The sequence below is a fragment of the Psilocybe cubensis genome, chromosome 4 (assembly GCF_017499595.1).
Source record: "Psilocybe cubensis strain MGC-MH-2018 chromosome 4, whole genome shotgun sequence".
Classification (NCBI taxonomy): Eukaryota; Fungi; Basidiomycota; class Agaricomycetes; order Agaricales; family Agrocybaceae; genus Psilocybe; species Psilocybe cubensis.
This window is the reverse complement of record NC_063002.1, coordinates 1,060,461-1,082,487: the sequence shown is the minus strand read 5'-3', so window position 1 is coordinate 1,082,487 and position 22,027 is coordinate 1,060,461. Positions and strand designations below refer to the sequence as shown.

Genomic DNA, 22,027 nt, shown 5'->3' with positions numbered 1-22,027 from the left:
TATATTTGCCTCTCCTCCGTGCAAACTAAGCGCGAGTCTATAAACTATTTTAAATTTTAATGGGCTGGGACAAACGAGACTTGAGATAAAAATAATTGCTGAAACAAAATTTATATGATATTTCGAATATATTGCACACAAAACCGGTCGTAGTCGATCTGCAGTAAGACTACTAATCTCTGCTCAGTCCGTTGTGCAATGAAAGGTCCCCAAATAATTGTCATCTCCACAACTGGTAATGTCGGGCGACGCTAATTAAGGACGCGACAGCGCGATTTGATGAAGTTCAAATTAGGAGCAAATCTACTATTTATACCTCAACGCCTGCTCAGCGGCCCTTGAAAAAATTACTGTATCTCAGGTCAGAGTTAGGCTGCCAACCGACTTTCTGCTCGGTCGCAGCGGTGTGGTTTACACTGGGCCGTAAACTTGTGTAAGATATGGCTGAAAAATTGAATATGTTATTACCGCACCAAGTCCTAGGTAAGTATGTAGTACTACTACTAGGCTCCTTTGTTCTTTCTTCGGCTATCAAAATCTGCTCACCAAATGACCACCACCACAAATACAGCGACCAGAAAGCGCAAGTCTGATACAATCACTTTGGCAGCTGCAAAGAAAGCGAGATTGGCAGAAGCTGCCCATTCAGAGACGGTCACAAACATCCTCTCGGACGCGTCAAATTACAAGTTTCCGAGTACCCCTGAGGCTGCGCGTGAATTGATTTTAGAACTCGCACAATACGCGCGCAGCCTAGAGAATGAGATAGACGGATACAAACCGAAGGCGAAATCACCGGCCGAGTTGGTGGCAGCTGCAGAAAAATTAGCAAATGCTGCGAAGAGCGGAATTCGTAAACAAATGACGGTGAACCAAGCTTTTGAATTGGACACTGACAGCTTTGTTCAATGTTGACCTTTCTCCTTCGTATTTTGTAGTGGAAACCTTCTTGCAAAAAAGGCTCTGCGAAATGGGTGTACGACGGGGTATGCAACGATCCTGAGGTTATGGGTAAGCTTTTGGGGCTTGATGGACCACCAACCTTCAAGACATCGAAGATGGACAAAGATAAATTCGAAGTCCTCATTGGGAATTTAAACGTTTCTGTTCGGTACTGTTATACAGCTCAATATTTTTATTGTGCATAACATACTTACTTACATAAATTGTGTTTAGGTATGACATGCTCAGATTAACGTCCGACGTCAATATCCACTGGAAACCAACCGATGGAACATTCAAGTTCAGCGGAAATTATGGCATATAACCTACGCACACGCAGCGCATGCCTATTAATTTTGAGGCTTTACGAATTGCAACTCAGTAGTCTACCCTGATATCTCATTATTGAAACACCACCAATTTGACCCCCAGAGTAACTCTACTTTAGCTTATTTATACCTTCATAATTTCTCTGCTTTTTTGTAACAAACTTTGGGAATGAACTTTATACCTTTCGTCGTTGGTTGAAAGTTCAGACTCAGTGAAGCTTGGTATAGTGTTCATGAATGATTAACCAGAATTATTTAAGTACGGGCCGGTTAGTTTGCACATGTATTGCCACCGAAAATCATTATTTCGCGCCTTCGTGTCCACTGACCACTCGTGTCCAGTAACCCTGACTGTGTGTTCATCTACACATCTATCTCTTTATACTATGCCTGAACCTGCCCCCCGGACGGCTCAGGATGAGCGTGAAGAGACTGGCTTCCAGACAATTATCAGGATTGGCCAGGCAAGTCCATCCAACCAGGAGTATCAGGATGATAACTAACGAATGCCATGTCGCCATCAGCAAGTACTTTTGATTTGGGGTATCACACAATTGGGTATATTGACACCCATCCAGCCTACATTGGTCTGAGAGCTGATGTGAGGCCTTTTTCTCAGCTACCAAATTCCTTTCGAGTAATCCTGCGAATACACCTCCGACTGCACCTACTGTTGTGGATTCGAATGGGCAACATATCCCACCGACTACTCCTGTTGATCCATCGTCGCTTCCACCTACTACTATAACTCCATATTGGCCTCTTGGTTTAAGCCTCGATATGCACGTATATTTTTCGACTTCATCTACGCCCGACGTATTCTCGAAATGGACCTCAGAACACCGAACAGACAAAGACCACAACCTACCTCATTTTGTATGGAATAATATCACCTATGGAGACTATAATGATCATCGAGTAATTGATTTCGATGTCAAATTTCCCGAGGTATGTCGTGTTGTTATTGGTCTGGATTGGCAGACTTTGAGAGGTTGTGTAGTCGGTTTTGAGGAATGGCTCATTGTGGGCGGACATTGTTCTGACCAGAGATGGCGCGAGTATAGACCCACGGAGTCCAAAGTTTGACCCTGAACGCGTGCACCATGTTCGAAAGCGTACGTCACTGACTTTATTATATTTACAACTGTTTGACCATCTTCATTTAGTATTGACGCCCTATCTACCTCGGCAGAAAGTCCGCAAAGAAAAGAACTTGTTGAGTTCTGATGATAACATTGAGGTAGAAGTAGAAGAGGTGTGTTTTCTGTCCTTTTTGTAGTGTCCTTTACCAGTGACCTGTCACTTTAGCCTGATGTGATTGCTCCCCACTGGCACCAAGTAAGTCGAGCACGATCTACTTTTATGTCTTCCTAATTGTACTTCTAGAATATTACTTTAGCACTAATATCAGATGCAGCTGAAGTTCCATTCGGAAAACTTCCTCCTCCTGTTGCGGAACGTCAGTTGTGTCATGTATCTGCTTTAGCCTTCTTCCTTGACATTCCCCATACAGATATCCACCTGATTCCTGACAAGAGGGACTCCACCGGAACAAAGGCTTTCTACAGGCCCATTATATTCCCAAATGAATTTTGGCATCTTCGATCCCACTACGTTCAAATAAATGAAACCACACCATCGCTTCCAGTCCGAATTACATACCAACCTATGTCATACATGAAGTTCCAGATATTTGCCTCTATGACGCATGGGTTTAATGAAGCGGCCAAACAACAAGGCCAGGCTTCTGGTGCCGAACTCGATGAGGTCAAGAGGATGCTTTTGGAGACAAACCCATGGTTCTTGGCATTAACCGGTCTCGTCAGCCTTTTGCATGTCGTGTAAGCCTGCCCATTGTTAAAGTTTTTTGGCTCCATCTTTGACTACAATGCATTTCGCAGGTTTGAAATGCTGGCTTTCAAGTCGGACGTTACTCATTGGCGCGCAAAGAAAGAAATGGTCGGTGTCTCTGTACGGTGAGTATTTTTGGCTTCTCTTCTTCGAAGCAAACATCCCGATGTGTTCCTTTTTAAACCAGAACCGTAAGTCCCTCCGTCATACTTTATAATATGCGCTTTATTAAGCCTCGTACAGATTGTCACCAATGTATTCGTGCAACTCGTCATACTATTATATCTCATTGACAACAATGAGAATACGAGCTGGATGATTCTCATGGGCTCCGGAATGGGTGTCATAATAGAGGCATGGAAGGTTTGTGTTCCGGCGATGCTCTACTTCACCGAGGGATTCTCATCGAGAGTATAGATCACGAAAGCCGTGGATATCAAAGTTATTCCCAGCACAGCAGGGTCCCTTCTGCCCTATAAATTGGAAATCACAGGTATATGTGACTCTAATAGAGCGGCTGCCCGGTCGGCATATTAACTACCACTGTTTTACAGACAAGCACGTTCTGAGCGAGGACGAAAAGAAAACACAGGAGTAAGTCTTGTGGATGGCTTGTGGCTTATCCGTGGGATTATTAACCGACATTTCATTTGACAGGTATGACCGATTGGCGTTCCGCTATGTGTCCTACGTGGCGATACCCCTGCTTGCGGGATACACTGTCTATTCACTTGTGTACGAGTCTCACAGGGGATGGTACAGTTTCGTAATATCGACTCTGACCTCATTTGTGTATATGTTTGGCTTCGTAAGTTACTCTTCGAGATGGCAAAACGGCTCTTATTTATGTTTCTGAACCCAGGCCCAGTTGATCCCCCAATTAATCATTAACTATAAACTCAAGGTTGGTGACTCTTCTCATGTCAGATTCCCCATAATATTCATTATTTGCTATTTTTATTTCAGAGTGTGGCGCACATGCCTATGAAGGCAATGGTTTACAAAACGTTATCAACAGTTGTTGACGACTTCTTTGCGTAAGATTCATATCATTTGGTGGGGAACCTACCATTCATGTGATCCTTTCCTCAGGTTTTGCATCAAGATGCCATTCCTGCATCGTTTGGCCTGTTTCCGGTACGGCATTCTCTCCGGTGTATAGATGATTGTGCGACTAACAGGTCCCGGTACTGTGCTGCGTGGAAATAGTGACGATGTTGTGTTTCTCATCTTCCTGTATCAGGTGAGATACTGGTGTGTTTATCCACTAGATGGCAACAGCCGCTGACAGATCACACACAGCGTTGGATATATCGTATTGACCCGAATCGAGTAAACGAATACGGACAGGTTCTAGCTGCAGATGTTGCCGCTGTTGACGGCGAGGAGATGGAGAGCAAAAAGAATAAGTAGCACTATTTATTTCTTCGGGGAAATGAGAAGACCCTGTGTGTACTTTGACAATATTATATGAGAAATGGGAACCATAGATAGAGGTTGTATGTACAGTGTGCTGTCGGCGCGTGGACGGAGCATGACCGGGTGAGATCGATGAATTACGGGTGCGATGGGAGCAATCTAAGAACAATGGGACACATTTTCTTGGTACTTGGCATTTTCAATGTCAGATTCGTTGTCCGCTTCAAGTTCCGGGTGCCCGATCCGGGTCCGCTCACTCCGAATATAGGCCTTGACACAAAACCACGTCCGACGCCCACAACGACATTCCTCACCACCAACCCATTTCATTCAGCCGTCCTATGGCCAGCGCCATTTCCGAGGGACTGGCCACTTTTTACGCTTGTAAATGTTTAAATGTTCGCATAAATACCTCCCAGCCCTCTTCCGCTGCTCCTGAATGTCCAAGCGATCCACAATACACCCCAGTCTTCGTTCAGGACGATGGAATTTCTGTGGTATGTTCTTTGGTCAAGATATTGACAAGTGGCTGTCCTAAAGATTGTTTATCTTTTCTAGACTCATCCTCAGGTTACCGTTCGCATTCCGTCCAAACCAATGCCTGTATCAGGCACTACCAAATGCTCTCGTTTTACTACTTTGGCGTGCCTTTTGTGCAATCTGCATGTTTATCGCGTTTACCAGATCATTTCACCTGATGTTGAAGGGAACGATTCGACTTTGCTGCCCACGGAAGATTGGGTAGAGCATGAGATCATGAAGAGCGCTACTGGATGGATTGAGGTGCATAAGGATACCCTAGTGAGTATTGTTCTGACTGTGATTCTTGGTTCAATAGCACGTCAGAGGACTTTATATGCTCTTTGACCTAAATTTTGGACGATGGTGTCGACTTTGCATTTTTTGCCCTCGCAATTTCACGAAAGGCGTCGATTTTATCTGACTCGTTCTAATATTTAAAATAGATTGGGGAGAACATATCTCAAGCGGAAAAGTCGACATCTTATGCTCCCTATCTATCTCTTTTGCTCCCATCTCGTAACCCTTCGCCAGTAGTGGACGAGGAAGAGACCATCTATCTTACAAAACCATCATCCGATGAACCCCCTTCGTACCTCTCCAATTTGCCACCGTTGTTCTTGCCACCCCCATACACATCTTCACATCCTATCTTCGTCCTACTGGCAGGGCTAGCTACGAAAGAATCGCAGGCATTACGTGCGAGTGCAGAACAGCGTATACGAGATTTCGTAAAGGCCGAGACTGCCGGCATCGAGATGAAAGAAAAGGAACTGAAAAGTCAGGTAGATGGCCTATGGAGAGACTATAGGGAGCATCTTAATGCAATACAAGAAGAACGGAGTAATGGTGGCAATTCCGTCCGCTCGCCATCCAGCGCTGGACAGGGCAAAGACCTCGATTTGTTTGCTCCAGGCAGCTCCCGTACAGGCTCAGAAGTATCTTCATCTGTCAAGATCACAAGTTTTGTCCCCCAACGCGTATCTTCGAACCTCTCCACTATTTCCCAATCTCTTCCGCGGGTGTCTGCTCTCTCAGCATCCTTGGCCAATTCTGGTTTCCACCACCCGAGGAATACTCGGCGGGATCAGATTGAGGCGGAATCCGATGGCGTTGCCAATGAAGCTAGCTCGAGCACCTTATCAACGCCAAGATCTGGATCGTCAACACTAACTCGTCCTCGTACGGCAGGCATCAGTACTCAGGAGTTTAAGAGAAATCTGGATGAAAATCTTAATACACAACAAAGCTATCGGTATTTCCTTAATCTCGAAGAGGAAATGGCTCGACATAAGCGCCTCAAAGAGGAAGAACTGTCTAGGAGGCAACGGGGACTAGCTGCTTCAGCAGATCATGCTGATCAAGTTGAGGATGCAGGAAGTGAATCAATTTCCACAACGCATCAAACCAAGGAGACTCTTGCTGAGAAACCTGTTAAACATGATGGTGATGGACTTCCAACACGCGGCCGCGACAAGGGCAAGAGGAAGGTCACTTTTGATGTCGCACCCGCTGTGATGACTGCCCAGAGTGATGGAGAGAGTACGGAAGGGGAGACTACTGCAGGAGAATCTGAATCTAGAGGTTATTTCTTTGTCTCATTCAAAACTAAAGGAACATCTGTTGACATTTTATTTTTGTTTGGTTTTAGAAATGCTCTTCCCATTGGAAGACATTGACGGAGAAGAGTCGATGGAGAAATCGACTAATGATCGACATAATACTCTTCCACTCCTTGAACAATCTATCCCTCGCCCAATCAATATTCGCAGCAAACGTCCCAACCCTGCCTTTGAGGCATTTGCATCATTGCGTCCGGCTTCTCTACCCGCTCCGTCGAATATCCGTCCAGTCAGAAGTCAGCCAGGTGTGGATTCGTCGTCACAGGGTATGTTACCTTTCTCTCGGCCCTCCACAAGTCTCGCACGGAATGAAGGTACCTCGCGCGTCACGACATCGCCCGCCGTTCCTCTGAGTGAAACCGACGCGGCTCTTCTGAAATTGGTTGCAGCTGAGACCCCGAGTCATCGTGGGGCATGGGCGCCAAATAGTAAGGCATGGCAAATATTTACACGGCGACAGAATTCAAAGAAAATTTCAGTGCCAGACAAGTCTACCGATACATCGAACAAGGGAGCTGATGACTCAACTGAGCCATCGAAGGCTGGTTCCATATCTCCCACCGGAACAAAATCCAAGGGGGTGAAATTCGAAACAAAGGCAAAGGTGCTCATGCTCGACGTTGAAGACGACAAAGAAGGTTTGTTTGTTCTTTGTATTCATATACTATCGTGTCTAGTTAATAATTTCTGTACAGATGAATATCGAACATACGCTGAGCGTGGTTTACCCGGCTCTTTGCGCATCGAGGTCATGCGACCTAAGCAAAAGGAGCCCCTTTCCCTTGCATCTTATATTGTCCCTTCTGCCATGCCAAACAAAGCTCTCGCGAGTGTTCCATCTTTCAGTGTTAATAGCAAGCAACTTTCAGCTGCTGCTATTCGTGATTTAGCATATGCAGAGCGGGATCGAAATCGTGGCCAGGATCCAGGTCCCGCCCTGGACTTCACGATTCCCGAGGATGATGAAGACGAAGATGATGACGATGGCGATGAGGCGGGTCCCGTTTCTTCGGAAGTTGGACAGAAGGCTCGCAAACATGCTCTAAAAATAATTCAAGCTCGAAACGCGATACCTGAAGAAGGGATGTGGAGAAGTTTGGCATGACCCACATTCAACCCAATCCCAGGTTGAGAGGATCCCACTTTGTTGAAATAAATTAAGCATACATTCTTTCGTCTTATTTATCATATAACAAATGATGCAGATTGGCTGAACATCCTTTCTTCATCAACACATAGTGGTACATTGTACACCTTATTGTTTATAATAGCTGTCTTGTTTTCTAACATTGTTTTGAACTTTGGTTATTTCTTTATCTCTTTATTCATTTTTCATTGTGCCCATTCGTTCTTTTGCACGCTGTATTATACTTGTTGACTCTTCATTTGTATTGCTCTCGTGGCATATGCTTTCTTTTACTACTTTGGGATACCTAGCTTTCTACCACCTTCTTTTTACTGTACTTGTAAATTTTTAATTTGCATGATTTGATTGCTTTCAATAGCACCACAAATTAACAAATACTACGTTATTATTATTTTGCATTATGAGGAGTGGTGGTACTATTCAGCAGATGAACATCGATCTCTTGTGAATAATCCACCTCTGAACAACCATATCATGTAGTGAGGGTCGCGGCAACATCAATAACACAACATCGACCAATAAAAAACAGATTAAGCGTCAATGGTCTCTTCGGACTGAGTCACTTGTTCAGACTTCGCAAAGTTTCTTATGGAAGCCTCAACCTTCGACTCGTCTTTCATCTGCTCCTCAGACGCACTCCCTTTCTCCTCAGCCGTAAGTGCTTGAGCCTCTTCGATGCACCTCTCGCATGCACAGGAAAACCTCCAGCCACGGGCAAGCTCGAAGCGTCTACGACGTCTACACTCGATAACAGATTCGTCGGGGTGCTGTGTAACATCAACGAACGCGACGGTGAGCACGTCACCCTTCTTGAGGTCACGGTTAGCAATGATCGAGATTTCCGCGGTGCCAGAGCTAAAGGAGGGGCGCGCGGAGGGTTTGCAGGAGTGTGTGAGGTATGAAGAAACGGTATACAATGCACTGCCGATTTGGCGGTGAGTTCCATAGGGTGTCCGCGTTTTCTCGACGTCTTCCGGGCGAGCAGCGGGCTCGGGCTAGAGTTAACCAATGATGAGCAAAAGATATATTGACCATAATGAGAGAGGAATGATGACGTACTCGGTCATCGCGTCCTCCGCCAAAGCATACACCAAAGGCATTGTAAGCCATTTTACCGCACGAAGTTGCATACTTTTCCTCGGTGATGAATGCTTCCAGGCCAGGAAGGGCAGTTGAGAGTACATCAGACAGGAGCTTGGTTTCCGTTGAATTCGTTGGAATTTCAAGGTACCTGAGGCGCTCGAGATGGTCAGCAAGGACATACTTCTCAATGGGGTGGTCGGCGTCGGTGAAGTCGTCAGTAGATGAGGTCGCAGACATGCCGGATGCTGTAACCGAGACTAATTTTTGGGTTTCTCCAGCGACCTGACGCGCGATGAAGCGCGCAACCAGAAGCGGGGCAAGACGGTGTTCGCCCTTGATGAAGTCGGCGAAATCAGATTGAGCCGCGGCGCGTTTGTTTACCTCTTCCTGGGTCTGAGCTATTGTGGGGATTTCAGCGGGCAAGGGATTCTCTAAGGAGAACAGAAGCGAGTGGTACTGGTTTTTGGATGCAATCATGCAGGCTTTGGAGCAGTATGTCAGGCGGAATGGACTGCTGGTGTCCGAAGGGTCTTGTAGTGACATTCCTGGTTGGATGGGGCGAAGACAATGGGCGCAGTGAGTCCCCTTTTCTTGAAGGTCTGAATCTAGAGCGGTGACTACGGGGAATTCCTGGAAATAAAGGCTTTCAGGATGCATTGTCGCTTCGAGAATTTTGCTAATTAAAACCTTGTAGATAACTTCTCCAGCAACAAAGTCCTTATCCACGACAAGGACCTGCCTATTACCCTGTCCCGGCGTTATTTCGCGGCTGACAACAGATACATTGGTTCGTTTAGGTGGGAAATTATCGTAGTAGGCTGGAGTTTAAAGCACGGGACCACTCAGTCGTTGAAGCACACTCAGACATCGATGTAAGGCGCACCTTCGATTCGATGTTTAACCTGGGAACCATCAAGAATAGGACGAGAATATGCAACAGATGTATTAGAAAATGTGTTGCAAAACGGATGTGAAAAGGGATAGGAGGGGGTATGATTGTTAATATCTTCTACGAACGCACTACTTTCATCTCGACTCTTCTCTCCTTCTATCGCGAGACGTGCCAGCAATCATGAATGACGTAATCCCAATTTTGAAAACTGCTGGGGCAGTGCTCATTCCTTCCCAACAACTTAGGCTGATGGATGAGAGTCGGGATCCGTCAATTTGTCCCATTCCTGAGAGGAGGTCTCAGACGGAGGGCCCCTAGGTGGAGTAGCGTTGTCGTCGAGATCTAACATGTTGTTATGTATTGGTGAATTAAAATCACTTACGTCTAACTGAGTTAATTGCATGACCAGCTGTGAATAATGTTGTCGGTGAATAATACGCAAGCGGGAAAAGTGTGCAGCACACCTTGAAAACAGGATCAACAATCGTCTTTTCATAGATACCAATAAGCTCGACGGGGGAAGGGTACACTCGGAGCGCCCGAAAGAAGGCAGCTGCAGCTGGCAAGTACATCCTGGGGCCTAATAAAACATGAGTCCTCATTCTCCTAAAGAAAAAACGCGCATAGGATACCTTGAAGAGAGAGTTGTTCGCCGATGCTGACTTGGGACATGAAGTAGCCCTCTTTTTCGTCCGAGGTCTGGGGACCTGGTTCACTCCGAATTGTTTTGATGACTTCGCGGAGGGCCTGCTCGTCAATTTCACCCGAGGACTCTGCGAGCTCGCTCTGTTTGCTCTGGGCTACGGCTTTCTCGACGCGTTTTTTCTCCTTTTCTGCAGCAAGGCGTCAATTGTGGCAGGCGGGGGCAGTGGCAGTGACAGCAACATACTGAGCTTTTTGCGGAACTCGACATCGTTCCTCCGCTTGTAGTCGAAGTATACAGCATAGGCTGCAAGACCGGCGGCAAGGGAGACGGCGGCGAGGGTGATGTAGGACGTGGACCTGTTGTCCATGGTCGATGTCTGGGTTGAACAGCGGCTGTGCTGAAAAAAGGGATTTTTTGGTGATTACATAATTAATGGTTCCTGGGGATATTTCGAGACAAGCGGACCGGTGGTTTATTTGGCGGAAAGTTACCCACGACCCGAGTGTTCTCTGTCACTCTCCGTTCATTTTTCTCGTCTCGACTTCTCCCCCGGCCGTTATTTCGAGTCGCTGCCCATGAACGGCCTCGCCAGCGCGTCCACGGATCCACAGTCTCTCCTTCACACATCCACCAACTCTCTCGCGGGCGCGGCGCATCCCATTGGTGCTGGTTCCACCACCATTCTCGATTCACACTCGTCTCTTCAGGACTCGCACTCATCCGTAGATCAGGATCCAGCTGCTACAGCCGTGGCAAATATCGCCCCGGACGATCTTTCTCATTCAGCATCGCTTCATCCTGCGACCGAGAGTCCGCAAACGGAAGGCGAATTCGTTCAGACGACGGAAGTAATTGGCGTCGCTCAAGACAAAGGCGGACACTCGGAGACGGAGAACGTAGAGGCTGATACATCCATAATTAAAGAAGACGGGGAGGTTCTGTTGAGGCATGTCAATGGTCAGATTGACTTGGTTGAACATACACCAACCCATGATCCTGGTCTAGGCGACGGAGGCTTGATCATGACTGACGAAGGTGGGGATTGGCTGCCGGAATCTGATCATGAATTGAAACGCGTAAAGGTGCGCACTGTCCTATTTTCTGTTCTCCAATTTCCCCCAATCCCCCTTATCGCTCCTATGTCCATATTGGAAGAAGCTTGTCTCGAGTAATTTCATTGTGCCACCAGACGCAAACTTCCAACTCATGGCACCAGCGACCCATATTTGTCACACCTTACACTCGCTGACATCTCTTCTCAGGTCTACCAGTTGACCGGATCACGATGGATAGACCAAGGAACTGCTTTCTGCTATGGCCAGATCTCAGAAGAAACGAGCGACGCTCTTCTTGTGGCTCGGTCTGAACGAAACCCCAACCAAGTCATTCTATCGACAGCTATTCGGTCGAATGATGTGTATCAGCGTCAGCAAGGTGAGCTATCGGTGACGTTTTTTGGGAGCGGCCGACACGCGCTTTCTGGGAACAGCGCACACGACCATTCACAATAAATCATTGACTTGTATTTCTAAATTTCTAATAAACATATTCGTAGATACACTTATCGTATGGACCGAACCTGATGGTGTTGATTACGCCCTCAGTTTTCAAGATCCAGAAGGTTGTGCAGAGACCTGGGCGTTCATTCAGGAAGTACAACGCCATATGAATATGTCTGGTCAGTCGCCTTCTCATCGTCCTTCGGATATGAAATCTAAAATTGGTTATCAGACGACCCGACTGTCGTATCTTCGCCTCTACTAGGAGAGACTTCAGTTACAACGTCCAGCATCATTCGATCTGGACACCTTCCGCCGCCGCAGCTAGGGATCATCAGCGAAATTGAGAGAGCAATCAAAGCATTGGCAAGGACGCAGACCGTGAAAGAGAGGATATGCGACTATATTCAGCGAGAGGTAAGCAACGCATTATTACAAAGTGAAATTTGATGTGCTTTCTAATTTCCAATTCATGTTGCTCAGAATTACATCAAAGCTCTCATCAAAGTCATGCATACTGCCGAAGATTTGGAAAACCTGGAGAATTTGCATGCCCTGTGTAGTCTCATGCAATCAATACGTAAGAAAACACGTTTCTGCATACCATTTTTAATACCAACGATTTGTATCAGTGATGTTGAACGACCACACGATGTACGAACACATCTTGGAAGATGATATATTTTTTGGTGTCGTCGGCATGTTGGAATGTAAGCTTATGTGTATCTCGGCAACGCGAATTCTGACGTCATTGCAAACCATGAAGACGATCCAGACTTCCCCCAACACAAGGCCAACTACCGTGACTTTCTTCACAACACTGCTCAATTTCACCAACCTATCCCGATGCGCGATGTCAGTATACAAAAGAAGATTCACCACACCTACCGCCTCCAATTTTTAAAAGATGTCGTCCTTGCCCGCGCCCTCGATGACTCCACATTTAATGTCCTCAATTCATGTATCATTTTCAATCAGATAGATATCATCCAGCACATTCAGCAAGAACCTCAATTTCTACATGATGTTGTCCGGCTTTTTGTAAATGAGGATATGCTGATAGGAGGCAGCTCGACTGCAAGACGGGCAACCCTGCAAACTCAGCAACAACAACAACAACTTCAAGCTCCCGCATCTTCAAATCAGCTTACCCATGAGCAACATCCGCACGCAGACACCTCAACATCAAGTTCTTCTCAAACACTAACTTCAACTCCTACCTCGCAGTCACAACCATTGGTTATTAGCCTCAATACAAATGGTGACAACGTCAAGACAGATGCATCTCAAATGGATGTAGACCAGAAGCCCGCTGCGTCAAGTCCAAAAGCTGTCAATGGGACTAGCGCCCACACTAATGGTCGAGGTAGACGGTCGAATTCATATGCATTTGCACCACCTGACGATCTGTCGGAAGACGATATAGCACTTCGTAGAGAGGTAGTTCTGCTGCTCCAACAGCTCGCAATAATGGGCAAGAACGTGCAAATGCCAGCGAGAATAGGGCTTTTTCGCACCTTGGTCGATCGCGGAGTTTTATTTGCTGTGCAGTGGGCAATGGAGTTGCCGGAGAATGTGGACGCCAACAAGCAGATGATCAGTGCTGGAGGCGAGGTGTTATCGGCACTGCTGGATCATGATATCAACGGTGTGAGGGCGCATGTGCTGAAGCAGACTGTTGCAATCGAAAAGGAGCGGGAGTCGGGAAAAAAAGGTGCCGATAAGGCGGAGACATTCTTGCATGTACTTTGTCGAATTATGGCAAAGAGCAAGGATCTCGCGGTACAGAGTCAAGTCGGCGATGCTCTCAAGGTGTGGCTAGACACTCCCACCATCGACAGCACAGCCGGATCAGGCTCCGAGGTGAGGATCTTTTTCCATTATCGTAAATAAAAGTTTAATCATTGTGACTGCAGGTCGGGCCTAAATTACCTACGATGGTCCGTAAAGATGAGCCAGGCACCGAACGCTTCATCGAATATTTTTACAAGCATTGCATATCGACACTCCTAAAACCTCTTTTGGATCTCTCAGAATGGAAGAATTTCACTGAACCTAGCTTGTCACTTACGAGAGATGCCACGAATCGTTTCGTTTACCTATGCGATCTGGTGCATAACTTTCTGCAACAGCACAATTTCCGCAGCCATTTTTATATCATGTCTACCGACATTCTCGCTCGTATCGCCACGCTTTTCAAGGCCAAAGATAAGCATTTGCGCCACTGTGAGCCCCCAGCACATTTCCTGGATTTTCAGACCGCTGACTGTGAATGTTCTTTTCTAGCCGCCTTCCGTATCTTCCGCTTGCTTCTAAAGCAAGGCAACCCGAATTCTCATACTCAGATCATGAAGCATGATATCTTGAAGCCTATTCTTGATTTGACCCTTAAAGAATCGCGGCGAGACAATTTGCTGAGCTGCTCATGTCAAGAGTATTTCGAACACATGCGCAGGGTGCGCTCTTCTCAGTTCGCCTACCTGGCTTGTTAAACTGACCTTTGTACGGTCTAGGAAAATATGAAGGATTTGATCAAATTTTGCATGGTCCATCACGAATCAGAGATTGAAAAACTTTCGAAAACTCCCCTCGGAGCCCAGCGTTTTGAGCTTTTCATCCGGAGACATGAAATGAACATTGCACCGCCTCCTGAAGTATCGTCTCCCCCTGACAAGTATGTCATTCCACGTTTTCAATATCCGGCTTCCATTGATGTCATTTTCTCTTTATTTCAGATCCGGTCTTGATCGAGGATGGTCGGGCCCGGGTCATGTTCCTGACACTGCCGAGGAAGACTATTTCAATGCGGACGACGACGAAGATGACGAATATATCTCGACGACGAGTGGGTTCGTTCCTACGAGCTACCAGCAACGGCAATGGGCGTCGTCTGCTGGTGGGAACGCATCTTCAGTGGTCTCACCCCTGTCGACCAATAATACCGGCATGAAGCGAAAACGGCGGCCAGGACTTACCAGTGCACCTAAAGGCTATCGACCTCCCCCTCTTAAGGCACCACAGCTCAGCGCCTTACTTGACTATGAAGATGATGACAACGAAGATGAGGAATCAGGCTCTTCCGATGCGACTGAAATCCTACCAGCAACATCAGGCCCAACTGCTTCGGATTTAGGTTCAACGTCACCGTCATCTGAAAACTTTACAACGACGAGTCGAAGACCCACTGATCAACCTGTTTCTCCTGTAATAGAGTCTTCCGGTCCACCTCCAATGCGCTATAATAAAGAAGACGAAGAAGACAACCTCCTCGAAGCTCTTGCACGGACACAGAGAGCGCGTTCGCAATCACCATCTCCTACCCTCGCCCCCTTGCGACCAAGTGAAAAAAGACGACGGGAAGACGACGATGATGACGATGAGCTTCTTACCCGACTCACTAAGGCACCGAAGGCAGAATCAAACAAGAAGCAGACGCCACAGATAGCGCTGGGCAAATCCAAAGCTGGAGATGACCCGCCTTCCAAGAAAATCAAGGTCAAGTTTGGTTCGGTCGGTTTAGCAGTGGCCTCTACGACAACGGCGCTTGCAGTTTCTCTTTCTAAAGAAGACGCCGAGTTGCCTTCTCCTCCCGCTGATACTCCGCCTTCTTCAGAACTGGGAAAAAAAGACGAGGACACGGGGTAGCTTTTGACATGCCTCGTGTCGTGACACATTCCTCATCTTACCCCCGTAACTTTCTTTTCTTACCTTTTACCCATTCTCCTCTTCGTTTCTGACTTCGTCCCCTTTTTTACGTACGGACCTAATTTTGACGATACTCATCCTTCGCATTCGATGTACATTTCTTCCAGACGGTGCTAGATTCTCCCTTTTCTTCACACTTCATTACTCCTACTCATGTCGACAAATACTCATGCCCACTCATGTTGTTTTTCTTCATCTTCCCTTTCAGCTAATTATGACCTTTTATTTCGTTTTTACCCGCGGCGGTGGGTTGTTGGGCTTGAGGATGGTATAAGGATCTATTTGTGTTCTTTTTTTTCTTAACTATCACCCGACGCATGTTATGCTTGTGTTTGTGTTTCGATGTTTATTGTAATTCGAGAGAACAAAAAAAAAAAAACACAAAACATGCATTGTATCCGTTCCGCTCAAACAACTTTGCTATATAGGCAGGGTTGCCGCCCCTTCGTCTCATGAGTTATAGTGGATGGTGAATGTAGTTTTGGAATGTATTGATTATGTAGCGGTGCATGCTTCAATTCTATCTATTAATTATATTCTATTCTACCGAACCCGAGAACAAATTTGGATTATTGGTTCTCGTGGTGATGGGCGACGTGACTCGTTTAGAAATCGAGGTCATCTTATTGGGCTGGCCGAGTAATTTTCAAGAAAAACTCCAAGAGATTCACCAATGAGTACTCAGTATGAATTACGAGTGCAATGGGACGAGAAATCAGAGTATATTGATACGGATGGTAGAAGTAAAAAACGTTATACAACAAACTGTTAAAAAACAAGTTGGCTAATTGTAAGTAGGCTAGGCTAGGGAATACTGGAGAAGATGAAAAGAAAAGAAAAGGGGGATGTAATATTGAGGTGTCTGGATTAGACCTTGAGTTTGAATTTGAATGTATGTGTACTACTACTTAAGTAATGGAAATGGAATGGCGGGGAATCATAAAAAGACGTAATGGCGAGAAAAGGAAAAGTAAGATGAGAAAGTGTGTACGATGGATTGATTGGTAACAATGTGAGGGTTGATTTAAAAAAAATGTAGCATTTGGTTGTCGAATTACGGGGGGTTGTTGATTGAAATGCAGATGTGCGAGTAAAAAAACAGACCATACACAGAGAGAACAGTAGAAAACATGTAGAAGAAAGGAGGAAAACGGGGTTATATTGAGTAAACGTATGTCGATTTGTTGACAGAAAGGCGCAGGGGTTTGTTAGGAGTGGTGAGGATGGGCGTGGTTGGACGTGGGTGTGAAAGGGCTGTTAGTGGTATGAAGACACGCCATTTGTCGGATGTCGTTTGAAGTGTTTGGCTTGGAATGTGATTTACGAAATAGATAGACAGGGCACATAGAGGCGAGAGAGGATTGATACTAGGTAAAACAACAAACAGACAACATGTCCAGGAGACAGAAGAGACACAGTATGAGATAGAACGAAAGAAATGGGCGCAAAAGAAAACGATGAGAACGGAACGAAAAAGGGAAAAAGAAAGGAGCCAAAAAAAAATAACAAGGGGGAATATGCAAAGGTTTCTTCAGAGATGAGCAGGCAGAAGGCAGTATGGACGTGCGGGTGCTTGAGCTTGTACATGTGCCTTGAGCTTCGAGTGCAGCTTGCGTGGTGGTTGGATATGTGCATTGGATACATCGACGGATAAATAGTAATGAGACTGGAGGGACGTGCACGAGCAGTAGACAGTAGATCGGTTCGAAACGGGCAAGGTTGAATGGGAGGAAGATTCCCACTGCAACGTCTACGTCCTCGACGAAATACAATAAGATATATTGCAAAAAGATGATTGATTGATTGATGATTGCGAGGATGCGAGGGATGTGTGCGTGTATGTGTGGATTAACATGAGGGTTTGAGCGATGCTTCAATGTTGCAGGGTTGCTTTGCTTTGCTTTATGATTGGCTTGTGATGCGACGAAAGTAGGAAAAAATGGACGAGAAAAGATGACGATGATGCAGACAATGTACGAAAAGGAGTAGAACGAAAAAAGGAAAATGATATAAATCCACTAGAGGTTTTCGCACACAATTTTCTAGACTGAAGATGGATGTGTACATGTTGACACGGATCGTTGAGAAGACGCGGGACCTCAACTATCCGGCTGGTGTTGATCACCGGGTATCGAGAGCTGCGGCAGATGCGGCATTTGTTGTTGCTGCTGCTGCGGCACAAACACACTACTGCCCACAGCGGCAGCGGCAGCGAACGACGTAATTCCAAATGGCGAAAACCCTCCAGCTCCAGCTCCAGCTGCCGCCGTCGCACTCTGAGCTGCGCGGGGTATAAAGGCGCTCGAGGCGCCTGTCAGCGGCGTCGACGATGACCCCGACCCACCGCCGCCAAAGCTCAGACCAGGCGGTGAGGTCGTGTAGAATCGGGGAGGGGGAGAAGAGAAGAAGCTATTGGCAGAACCGTTGCCATTCATGTATGAAGGTGACTGGGCCTGGGCCTGGGCTAAAGACGACATCGTTGTTGGTGAAAGTGTCGAATCTCTGCGAAGGATACCGGGCGGGAGACGATGTTGCTGTGGTGGCTGCTGCTGTTGTGACTCTTCACCCAGCCTTGCCTGGAATGTCTCACTCGAGCCAGAAGGCGGTGGTGGGCCCATCTGCTGCTGCTGGGGTTGATGCTGCTGGTTGTGGTTGAATTGATGGTGGTGAAGGGGATGGCCGTTATGATTATTACTGCCATGGTTATGATTGCTCAGCGTCTGCACCAATTGCTGTTGCTGCTGCAACGTTGGACCACCATTATTACCACCTGCACTAGTAGGAGTGCGCACACCCAGTGGGTTCTTGCTAAATGAGAGCCGAATCCCGTTCTTGACAATGCCGCCAAGAGTGTTGCCCGACATCGTTTTCAGCGCATCTGTGGCTTGTTGTACATCCACAAACTAAATAAGTAAAGTCATCAATACACCATACACAATAAACACACAACAAAAGAAGACAAAAAATAGGAGACATGTGGACATATATGACATACCTCAATAAAACACATCGGCCCGTTCGCTTTCTGCCTAAAGCAAAGTTTCCGGAACCCAGCGCATGCGGAGAAGAGCGCGCGAAGAGTCTCCTCCAAATAGTCATTCGAGTACCCGAGAGGAAGCGGCGACGTCGGCAAATTTCCAACGTACAACGTGTTGATCTGCATAACGCGAAAAAAGCCACACACAAAAGAAAGAAACAAGGAAAAGTCACGTCAGCATTTAGAATTTTTAGACTTCCAATTTAAAGCAAAACAACATTTTAAAAAATTAACAAACTTGAACTACAATAAAAACTGGCGACATATATGGTACAGGAAGGAAAAGGGGGGAAAATCTTTCTTATAGCGATGAAAAAGCACTCACAGGAGGATTCTGGTCCACTGTCCCTCTTACATGTGTCGTCGACCCTGGAGCCTGCGCGGATGAAGATCCTGTTGACATACCAGAGCCAGCAGGTGACGGGAGTTGTGGCGACGTATTACCTCCACTGCCATTTACACTACCACTTGCACTGCCCCCATTACTGCTACTTCCGCTGCTCATCGCAGGGGCACCAATCACGCCATTGGCAGCTACACTGGCATTAGCGCTGGTGTTGGTATTTTGGGCAGAAGTAGGAATAGACATGGACGTGGGGGCAGTCACAGAAGCGTCAACGCCAGCAGAAGATGACAAAGGAACGATAGGAGGCGGTGATACAGCACTAGCGCTTCCACCATTCAAACTACCCCTCGTCGAATGAAGCATAGACCCAAAGTTAAAACCCGTACTCGGGCTCTTCGCAATGGATGCCCCTCCAGATGACGACGATACTGACGGCGCTACCGAGACCGGCTCTCTAGCACTCGAAGTGGAAGCATTGCCAAAGCCTGTCGAATATCCCAGTCGCGCCCCGACATACCCTATCGGGTTCATATTGGGGTTATTACTTGTGCTCGGACTCGAATCCGCGCCCACTACGCTGCCTGTTTCACTCGACTCGCTCTGCGAGCTTCGGAAGTGCTGCTGTTGGGAGTACATACTCTGGTATAGATGCTGATGCGGCTGGTCAAACAAATGCTGTTGGGTCGCCGCAGCAGCTGCCGCCGCTGCTGCTTGCTGTTGTTCATGCAAATGCAAAAATTGTGGTTGGTATTGGGCGGGGGTCTGGTATTGCTGAGTGTTTTCCTGGTAAGGTGTAGGCGAAGTTGACCTCTCAGACTCGGTGGGATGGTGTTGTCCATTCGTAGAATAAGAAGGCCGAGCAACAGCAGCGTAACTGGCGCTAGTGGGCTTATTGAATCGGTCCCATGGGCCGACTACCTCGTCTTCTGCCTGTTGTTGCTTTGCTTCGTCGCCCTCCCGATTTTCTGCTTCAGCATCAGCCAACATCGGACTAGACGCTGCTACACTCTCCGTCGGTACAGTCGATGCAGAAGGCGCTGCCGTCCAAAGCCCACTGTTACTACTCGCTGGTCCTCCGCCCACAACAGAGCCAGAGGATGTACTTGCCGTCGAACTCTGCCTTGACATGCCAGGCGCGCCGTTTGCATTTGTGGCATTAGTAGCAGCCGACGCTGGGACGCCATGGAACGCATCAAACGCCGCCGCGTTGCTCGCGCGCAAACGCATAAGGTTCATCTCCTTCTGTTCCTTCTCCTTCCTCCGCCACTCTTCGTCTTCGGCGCGCTCTCGAGGCCCACGCTGGCCAGTCGCATTTGCATTACTTGCGAGCGACAAGCCACCAAGACCCATGGAAAGCAGGCTATCGCGCTTGCGATCTTCGTCATCGCGTCCATTAACATGGGCGCCATTGGATTGCAGTGGGTTGGCAGGATCAAGTTGACCCTGGTCACGCCATCCAAGACGGGCGAGGCCAGAGAGACTGTCCCTGTTGGAGGAAGCACCAAAGCCAGCAGAGTCATTGTTAAAAGTGTCCATTCCGGTAACACTGAGACCATTTATGTGTTGCTGCTGTTGCTGTGACTGTTGCTGCTGTACGACTGGCTGCACACCAATACCGGCCCCGGGAACGGGGCCCACTCCCCGCTTGGTATGCAAGTTCTTCTTTGCCATCTCCGCCTTGAGCACTGCGCCCTTCTCGATATCTACTCTGCGTCCCTGGAGAACATCGCGAGCTGCAAGTGCCTCGTCGCGCGTGCGGAATTTGGCGAAGCCGATTATCTGCTTGCGTGGGGGTAAGGTAAGGCTCGTGCCACCGGTCATGGCAGTAGCGCCCAGGCCGAGGGGACCCAACCCGAGGGCAGCAGCACCACCCGGTCCAGCGCCAAGATAGTGGCTATTGGCCAGATCGTCAACGGATTGGGGACCACCCCACGAGGACATGCCACCGTCTCTGCCACCGTCAACAACGACGCCAGCCGGGTTGACGGTGACCATGTTGTACGGATCGTTGGGGCCAGGATATGGGAAAGCTGTGGGTGCACGGAGGCCCATTCCGTTGGCGAGAGTGGGACCTTGGGGGCCTGGGACGAGGGATCCATAGGCAGTATACTCCTTGTTGGGGATCTTGAGAGTGGCAGCCTCGAAACCTGCACTAAAAGTGAACATGTTCTGAAACTCGCGTTCCTGTACGGCTGATGAGCGTCAGTTTGAAGGCAAAGGAAGAGAGACGCACCTGCATGTCCTCTGGAAAGCCAACTACAAAGATAGTAGATATCTCCTCACCATTAGCGGATGGGTTGGTGGCAGATTGAATAGGGAGAGGAGCATTGGGAGTGATGGCAGCGCCGGAAGTCGACTGGGGCGCGGCTGGGACATGGGGACCGTATGGGGTCTGAGAGGAAAGCTGGACCTGGTTTGGGAAAGGCCCCTGGAACTGCTTGGGATTGTAGGGCTCTGGAAGATAGTTCTTGTAGTCGTAGGTGGCACGGGTATCGTACTGGACGTCTGGATAGAAAGAGTGGCGATGACGGGTAGTGTTGGGGAAAGAGGTGAAGGAGTTCCTGAAGTGCTTGCTGCTCTGGGGAAAGAAGGACATCTGAGGGGCGTCGGCGTCGGACTGACGATGGTCGTCGACGGGCTCAGCGTCTGCCTGGGCATCGACGATGGCGAGAAGAGATTTGTTGATAAAGTCCTCATCGGGATGGGGAAGGGCGGGCATTTGGGCGTTCAGAAGGAGCGGAGGCACATATGGCTAAGGGTTAGATGCCCCGACACTAAGTCACAACAACAAATCAAACTGCCCATCCATACTTTATCCCACGCACGGGCCTTTTGTAAACAACCAATCAACACCACGTGCACCGTCCTCTTCGGCCGCCCTCCTATTGGCCACCCTCTCCCACCAGCGCCAGCCACGAGAGCACCCCCATCCCCCACAGCACAACCACCGCCCACGCCAGTCCCCCCACGAACCGCCATCGTGCTCGTCG

General features: G+C 47.8%; 7 protein-coding genes across 7 annotated transcripts; 4 read left to right on the top strand and 3 right to left on the bottom strand.

The window, feature by feature from the left end:
* Nucleotides 1-549: 549 nt before the first annotated feature.
* Nucleotides 550-1,267, top strand: JR316_0004452 (uncharacterized protein; the record flags this gene model as incomplete). Its single annotated transcript, XM_047890218.1, has 3 exons — nt 550-867; nt 939-1,111; nt 1,177-1,267. 3 exons carry the CDS (start codon nt 550-552, stop codon nt 1,265-1,267), a joined length of 582 nt encoding a protein of 193 aa, XP_047749979.1.
* Nucleotides 1,268-1,657: 390 nt separating this feature from the next.
* On the top strand, nt 1,658-4,535 carry JR316_0004451 (Cleft lip and palate transmembrane protein 1; the record flags this gene model as incomplete). Its single annotated transcript, XM_047890217.1, has 16 exons — nt 1,658-1,739; nt 1,891-2,219; nt 2,272-2,386; nt 2,438-2,526; nt 2,580-2,609; nt 2,658-2,730; nt 2,785-3,112; nt 3,173-3,247; nt 3,356-3,485; nt 3,540-3,615; nt 3,677-3,716; nt 3,780-3,930; nt 3,985-4,026; nt 4,089-4,118; nt 4,215-4,259; nt 4,404-4,535. The coding sequence occupies 16 exons, from the start codon at nt 1,658-1,660 to the stop codon at nt 4,533-4,535; spliced, it is 1,767 nt and encodes a 588-aa protein (XP_047749978.1).
* Nucleotides 4,536-4,882: 347 nt separating this feature from the next.
* Nucleotides 4,883-7,787, top strand: JR316_0004450 (uncharacterized protein; the record flags this gene model as incomplete). The annotated part of the gene is made up of 5 exons (XM_047890216.1): nt 4,883-5,038; nt 5,100-5,342; nt 5,507-6,644; nt 6,712-7,320; nt 7,378-7,787. 5 exons carry the CDS (start codon nt 4,883-4,885, stop codon nt 7,785-7,787), a joined length of 2,556 nt encoding a protein of 851 aa, XP_047749977.1.
* Nucleotides 7,788-8,359: 572 nt separating this feature from the next.
* JR316_0004449 (putative protein lysine methyltransferase SET5) lies at nt 8,360-9,569 on the bottom strand (the record flags this gene model as incomplete). Its single annotated transcript, XM_047890215.1, has 2 exons — nt 8,360-8,824; nt 8,889-9,569. 2 exons carry the CDS (start codon nt 9,567-9,569, stop codon nt 8,360-8,362), a joined length of 1,146 nt encoding a protein of 381 aa, XP_047749976.1.
* Nucleotides 9,570-10,045: 476 nt separating this feature from the next.
* Nucleotides 10,046-10,817, bottom strand: JR316_0004448 (Mitochondrial import receptor subunit tom20; the record flags this gene model as incomplete). Its single annotated transcript, XM_047890214.1, has 4 exons — nt 10,046-10,146; nt 10,187-10,384; nt 10,437-10,637; nt 10,694-10,817. The coding sequence occupies 4 exons, from the start codon at nt 10,815-10,817 to the stop codon at nt 10,046-10,048; spliced, it is 624 nt and encodes a 207-aa protein (XP_047749975.1).
* A 208-nt stretch (nt 10,818-11,025) lies between these two features.
* JR316_0004447 (uncharacterized protein) lies at nt 11,026-15,594 on the top strand (the record flags this gene model as incomplete). The annotated part of the gene is made up of 11 exons (XM_047890213.1): nt 11,026-11,532; nt 11,713-11,884; nt 12,006-12,128; nt 12,182-12,366; nt 12,433-12,529; nt 12,582-12,659; nt 12,716-13,812; nt 13,866-14,175; nt 14,236-14,405; nt 14,463-14,623; nt 14,685-15,594. The coding sequence occupies 11 exons, from the start codon at nt 11,026-11,028 to the stop codon at nt 15,592-15,594; spliced, it is 3,810 nt and encodes a 1,269-aa protein (XP_047749974.1).
* Nucleotides 15,595-17,753: 2,159 nt separating this feature from the next.
* JR316_0004446 (Cell wall integrity protein scw1) lies at nt 17,754-21,756 on the bottom strand (the record flags this gene model as incomplete). Its single annotated transcript, XM_047890212.1, has 4 exons — nt 17,754-18,557; nt 18,650-18,811; nt 19,017-21,221; nt 21,271-21,756. The coding sequence occupies 4 exons, from the start codon at nt 21,754-21,756 to the stop codon at nt 17,754-17,756; spliced, it is 3,657 nt and encodes a 1,218-aa protein (XP_047749973.1).
* Between the last annotated feature and the right edge of the window lie 271 nt (nt 21,757-22,027).